The sequence below is a fragment of the Rhinopithecus bieti genome, unplaced genomic scaffold, assembly GCF_001698545.2.
Source record: "Rhinopithecus bieti isolate Rb0 unplaced genomic scaffold, ASM169854v2 scaffold_4129, whole genome shotgun sequence".
NCBI classification, from domain to species: Eukaryota; Metazoa; Chordata; class Mammalia; order Primates; family Cercopithecidae; genus Rhinopithecus; species Rhinopithecus bieti.
In genome coordinates this window covers 701,778-708,154 of record NW_016804391.1, presented here as the reverse complement: position 1 = coordinate 708,154, position 6,377 = coordinate 701,778, and the positions used below count along the sequence as shown (strand labels likewise).

Genomic DNA, 6,377 nt, shown 5'->3' with positions numbered 1-6,377 from the left:
TCCCGCCCCGGCACCTCCACGCCCCACCTCCTCCCACTGGTGTATATAGCGGATGAGGCGGGAGAGGCGGAGCAGCCGCAGCAGGCTTAGGATCTTGGTGAAGCGAACGATGCGTAGGGCCCGTGCCGTTTTGTAGACCTCAGCGTCCAACCGTGGCTCCAGCTCCACCACCAGGAAGATGTAATCCACGGGGATAGAAGAGATGAGGTCAACCAGGAACCAGGTGCGCAGGTAGCGCGTGCGGATGGCCCGCGGTGCTAGCAGGATCTCAGCACCCTCCTCCACCACGATGCCCGTTCGGAAGTTGAGCACCAGATCCAGTAGGAAGAAAGTATCAGACAATACGTTGAAGACTATCCAAGGCGGGGAGTTCTCCTCCTTGAAGAAGGTGATACCCACAGGCAGGACGATGAGGTTCCCCACCATCAGCAGCAGCATGATCAGGTCCCAGTAAAACCTAAGGTGGGAGTGAGATGAGGGGTAAGACCGTGAGGATATTTCACCAGCCACTAGACTGACAGAAGATAGGCTGACATGGCCAAGAATGGTCAAAGATACACAGTAACAGAATGACTGTTCACAGCTGCCGGGAGTATAAGTTGGGACCACCATTTGGGAAAATATTTATCTATTGAAGTTAAACATTTGCATTCCCTGCAACTCAGCAATTCCATTCCTAGGTATAGACACCTCCAAGGGAAACATGTGCTCCAGGAGATACACATAGGAATGTTTACAGCAGCATTAAATTTGAGAACAATGCACATACCCTTGTGTAGAAAAATGTAGATAGATAAGTAGATAAATACACTATTTATGGGCTGGCATACCATACAGCTATGAAATTACCCAATTACAGCTACATTCAGTTCTATGGATGAATTTCAAAAATGCAATGTTGAGCAAAAGAAGCAAGAAACAGCCTGGACAACATAGTGAGACCTCATCTCAACAACAAATAAAAAAATTAGCCAGGCATGGTGGTGTGCACCTACAGTCCCGGCTACTCAGGAGGCTGAGGTGTACTCTAGTCTGACTGACAGAGCGAGACCCTGTCTCAAAAGGAAAGCTATGGCTCACGCTTGTAACCCCAGCACTTTGGGAGGCCAAAGTGGGATCACTTGAGTCCAGGAGTTCAAGACTAGCCTGGGCAACATAGTGAGATCCTATCTCTACAAATAATTAAAAATTAGGCCGGGCCCGGTGGCTCATGACTGTAATCCCAGCACTTTGGGAGGCCGAGGCTGTCGGATCACCTGAGGTCAGGAGTTTGAGACCAATCTGGCCAACATCACAAAATCCCGTCTCTACTAAAAGTACAAAAATTAGCTGGGCATGGTGGCGGGAGCCTGTAATACCAGCTACTAGGGAGGCTGAGGCAGGAGAATGGCAAAATCCAAGGAGGCAGAGGTTGCAGTGAGCTGAGATCACACCACTGCACTCCAACCTGGGTGACAAGAGCGAGACTCTGTCTCAAAAAAAAAAAATCCCAGCACTTTGGGAGGCCAAGACGAGTGGATCATGAGGTCAAGAGATCAAGACCATCCTGGCCAACATGGTGAAACCCCATCTCTATGAAAAATATAAAAATTAGCTGGGCGTGGTGGCACACACCTGTAGTCCCAGCTACTCAGGAGGCTGAGGCAGGAGAATCACTGGAACCCAGGAGGTGGAGGTTGCAGTGAGCAGAGATCACACCACTGCACTCCAGCCTGGGTGACAGAGAGAGACTTCATCTCAAAAAAATAAATAAATAAAAAATAAAAATAAAAATTAGCCAGGCCCTGGGGGCAGTGGCTCACATCTGTAATCCCAGCACTTTGGAAGGCAAAGGCGGGAGGATCACCTGATTATGTTGGGAGTTCGAGACCAGCCTGACCAACATGGAGAAACCCCATCTCTACTAAAAATACAAAATTAGCCGGGCGTAGTGGTGCATGCCTGTGATCCCAGCTACTGGGGAGACTGAGGCAGGAGAATCACTTGAACCTGGTAGGTCGAAGTTGCCATGAGCTGAGATTACACCATTGCACTCCAGCCTGGGCAACAAGAGTGAAACTCTGTCTCAAAAAAAAATAATAATAATAATAATTAGCCGGGTGTGGTGGCGCACACCTGTAATCCCAATCCCAGATACTCAGGAGGTCAAGGCAGGAGAATTGCCTGAACCTGGGAGTGGAGGTTGCAGTGAGCCGAAACCACGCCACTGCCCTCTAGCCTGGGCAAGAGTGAGACTCTGTCTTAAACAAATAAAAATTGGCCAGTGTTGTGGCTCACGCCTGTAATCCCAGCACTTTGGAAGGCTGAGGTGGGTGGATCACGAGGTCAAGAGTTCGAGACCAGCATGGACAAAATGGTGAAACCCCACCTCTACTAAAAATACAAAAATTAGCTAAGCGTGGTGGCATGCGCCTGTAATCCCAGCTACTCAGGAGGCTGATGCAGGAGAATCGCTTGAACCTGGGAGGCAGAGGTTGCAGTGAGCCAAAATTGTGCCATTGCACTCCAGCCTGGGTGACAGAGCGACACTCCTTCTCAAAATAACTAAATATAAAAATAAATAAATAAAATTACTCTTCCATATACATATATATCCCTATTATATATCGTTTACCTCACCATTGCTAAATATTTTTAAGGTTAAAAAAAAAAAGTTAAAGTACCCCGTGCTAATCTCACAGTATTGTTGAAAACATTTTCGTAGAGACAATAGATGTGACAGTGTGGTACAGACACTAGTTGGTGTTATGACTCACTCACTCTTTGTCCCCAGATTTCTGAAAAGGCTGCTGCTTCTCCCATCTCCGGTTATCTGCCCATTCTAGTCTAGGACCTCATGCCCTCCCCAGCCTTCTCCACCCCATTCCTCTTCTCCAACACAGTTGGACCCACAGATCCTGTTCCTCTGCTGGGGTTTGCTCATCCATGTCCCAGGGTGGGGTGGTCTATCCTGCCTTCCTCTGAATTGAGCTTTCCAGGGATGCCCTTTCCCCTCCACAGAACCTCAGACAGGGCTGCACACACAGAGAAGCTCCACAGGAGATCATGAAGCAGCAAGGCTTGAGTTCTGCATGTCTTTCCTCCTCTGGCCTCCCTGTGTCCACTGGGACTCTAGCTGAGCACAGGCAGAGGCATGGGCAGGGGTGAGTGACACTGCTGTGACAGACACCGTGGAAAGAAGAGGTCAAGAGGGAACTGTGTGAAGCCCTCATTCAGAGAATGTCACAGGATAATCTCAGGGATTCAGTTACCTGTGGTGATTTTAATTCTAGGACACACCTAATCCCAGTGTCAACTCAGGAGCTAGCTAGCCCCTTCTGACTTGGACTGCAAAATCAATTTTCAGCCCTGAAAGAAGCTTCCTCAAGTCCTGGTCTCTGGGAAGCCCCTTAGACTGTATGTTTTCAATAAACAAAAACCCTTGACCACTTTTCTTTTCTCTCCTGGGCTGCTGAGGAGAAATCCTGTATTGTGAGACAATAAGAGGGGGAGGGAAAGAGGGTTCGCCTAGCCATGAAAGCATCTTCACAGCCTGACTCAGAGGTTGGTCACAAGCCTGGCAGGTGATGTAGTAGAGAGAATGGAGAAGCACAATCAGAGGGATACCAGGCTTCTGGGGATCCGTCTGCGAGTGAACTGAGGGAAGGGAGTGAGATCCACAGGAGACTAGAAAAGGCACACTGGCTGGGTGGGAACGAGGCAGCAAAGACAGGAGTGAAAGGAACAATGGGAGGAAGAGGGACATAGAGGGAGTGTGTACATATGTGGATTCAAGATAATGTCTGGGTCTACAACTGTATTTCCAGGCTCCAGATTCACACCTCTTCCTCTCTGCTTCTTTCGTTCCCCAGGTTAGGTGCTTTGCACACATCCCTGCCTCATCCAAGAGCCGTCCTTCATTTCCCCCCAAGGACAGGGCTGCTGTCCTCCCCTAGCGACCTTGATGTAGAGGTACAGCCTGACGGAGACTGTGAAATGGCCCCACCCCCACCCTCTGTCCCTTCTCGGGGAGTCACCTGGGTGGTGGTCCTGTCCCTGCTTTGCCGCCTCAATCACTGAGTCTTGGCCCCGCCCCGCCGCCCCCGCTTTCAGCACTAGGGACAGCGACCAGAGCTGCGGTCTTGACCCTCGCCCCCTTCAGCGTCCCTATTTTTTCCTGATAGTCATGCTGAACTAGGCAGGTGCTAAGGAGGAGGTGTGGGGAAGAGATAGCAGAGCTCGGCTTCTCCCTCAGACTGGCCCCGATACTTAGAATATAATTTCCCAGATCTCCAGCAAGCAGGACTGGAGGAGGCAGGGGTCCCAAACTCCGGTAGTTCCTGTGGTCCGGTTGGGGTCCCAGGTTCCTGAAAGAGGAAATCCAGGTCTCTGGAGATCCCCTGATGTCTGCTTGCCCCTTCTGGTGCCCCCAGCTTGCCAAGGCACAGAGGACCTCCGGCAGGGGATACCCGCCCAGGAATTCCCAGGCTAGATTGGAGGAAGTGACTCTCCCGCCCCACCAAGGGAACCCTGGGCTGGAAATGAAGTGACCGTGGAGGGTGGTGCGGGCCGGGTCCCGGTGTCGCTGCCCGCGAGGGTGGGATTGATGTACCCTGCCCTCCCGGCCGAGACCCCAATACCGGAAGTCGCTGTAAGGGTGGATGATCCAGGCCCCCGCTGACTTCACTCTCTCCTGCTCGATTTCCACTGCTTTGTGGCTGCCGAACACCCGAAGGGAGAACTTGTTGACCGTAGGTTGGAGCAGCGTCCCAAGGTGCCTCCTCTTAGGCTCAGACTCAGATCCGGGGATCGGACCTGAGGCCGCGGTCGCAGGCCGGGGAGCAACGGGAGGCACCGCCTCCAGCCCAGGGGTCGCCCCGTCGCTGGCCCCCGCAGCCGGCCGCTGCTCCGCCTCCATGGCACCCACCCCGCTTACACGCTCGGCCTCCTAGAGCCCTATGTGGCCATCAGGTACCCCCAACCCCTCCAGAGTGGGAGTCGGCGCAGCCCCGCGGGTTCCAGCGGAGGCGTCGTAGGCTCGGAACCGCCGGCGCGCGGGGCGGAGGGGGTGTGCGCTAGACTGGCGGGCGGCGGGCTGGCTGCGCGGCGCCCCCTGGCGAGGGCAGCGCGAAGACCGGGCGGGGCTGGGAAGCCGGGATCCTGGAGGAACTCCGAGACGGGCGTGGCTTAGCAAGGTAGGCGGGGAGCACAGCCTGAGCCAGGGAGAGGCGTGGCCTAGTATTAGCCTTTCATCCACTGAGAGCCAGGGAGGAGGAGCCTCCTGAAGTGGCGGGAAAATCGGACGCGGGTATGTAGCTCGAGGGATTTGGGACCAATGGAAGAAGTGGAAATGGCTTTTGGGATTCTTCCCCACTCTCGCCCAGGGACTTCTGTCCTGCTTCCGTCTTCTCTCAACACTCTCCTAGGCATATTCTTGTCTTTTTGGTCTCCTCCGAACTGCTTCCCCAAGTATTTAATTCCCTAATTCATTCTGCCAGCCTTCACCAAGTGCAACTCTGCCTGTCATTGAGTGGATACAAAAGTCCCACTCTTAGCATCTCCATGTAGTAATGGAAAACAACACAAAACAAAACAAAAACAAAGGCCTAGCCATAAAGCCACTGCTCATCTGTGCCCAAGGACAGACAGGTAAATTGCAGCGCTATGCGAAGTGCTATAAACTCCTAAATATCTCAGATTCTTCCCTACATTTCCAATTCTTCCCTTCATCTCCAATTCTTATTGCCACTGCCTCATTTCAAGCCCTTAGCATTTTTTCACCTAAATTACTTCGAAACCTCTAAAAGAGTCTTCGACTTCTTCCAAGCCAATTTTTCTTCCATTCCCTGCCAGTTACTTTCCTAAAATCCAACTATGGCTATGTCACTTGCTTGAAGTCCATCAGGCTTTCCCATCTTCTTACCGGGGTACATTTAAGCTCCTTAGCATGGTGTACCAGGCCCCAAAAATTTGGACCTAGTTTCAACAGTCTGTCCTCTGACCGTCCCCCTCGTGAAAGCCAGAGCCCCAATCATGCTGAAAGATTTTGTGCTGCCTTGTCTCTATGCTTTTGCAAATATTTTCTCTGCCTGGTATTCTCCTCCAATTCACTTTCAAACACTTGGTTCAGATCTCACCTTCTCTAGGAAACCTAGAAACACATTTCCATCTCTCCTTTCCCCGGATAGGGTCTATTCTAGAGCTTTTTTTTTTTTTTTTTCTTGAGATGGAGCCTCCCTCTGTAGCCCAGGCTGGAGTGCAGTGGCCGGATCTCAGCTCACTGCAAGCTCCGCCTTCCAGGTTTATGCCATTCTCCTGCCTCAGCCTCCCGAGTAGCTGGGACCACAGGCGCCCGCCACATCGCCCGGCTAGTTTTTTGTATTTTTTAGTAGAGATGG

At 51.9% G+C, this 6,377-nt stretch overlaps 1 protein-coding gene across 2 annotated transcripts in view; it reads right to left on the bottom strand.

The window, feature by feature from the left end:
• The window catches only part of HCN3 (hyperpolarization activated cyclic nucleotide gated potassium channel 3), a 12,213-nt gene extending 7,152 nt beyond the window's left edge, over nt 1-5,061 (bottom strand). Inside the window, exons 1-2 of one of the 2 annotated variants that reach the window (XM_017867806.1) lie at nt 4,620-5,061; nt 28-457 (exon numbers count right to left, since the gene is read on the bottom strand). In XM_017867806.1, coding sequence (XP_017723295.1) covers nt 28-457; nt 4,620-4,897 — 708 coding nt within the window. In that variant the 5' untranslated portion in view covers nt 4,898-5,061. Of the gene's footprint in view, nt 1-27; nt 458-4,016; nt 4,077-4,619 lie in introns of those variants that run through there. The other variant, XM_017867807.1, reaches the window with a different exon arrangement.
• Nucleotides 5,062-6,377: the final 1,316 nt, after the last annotated feature.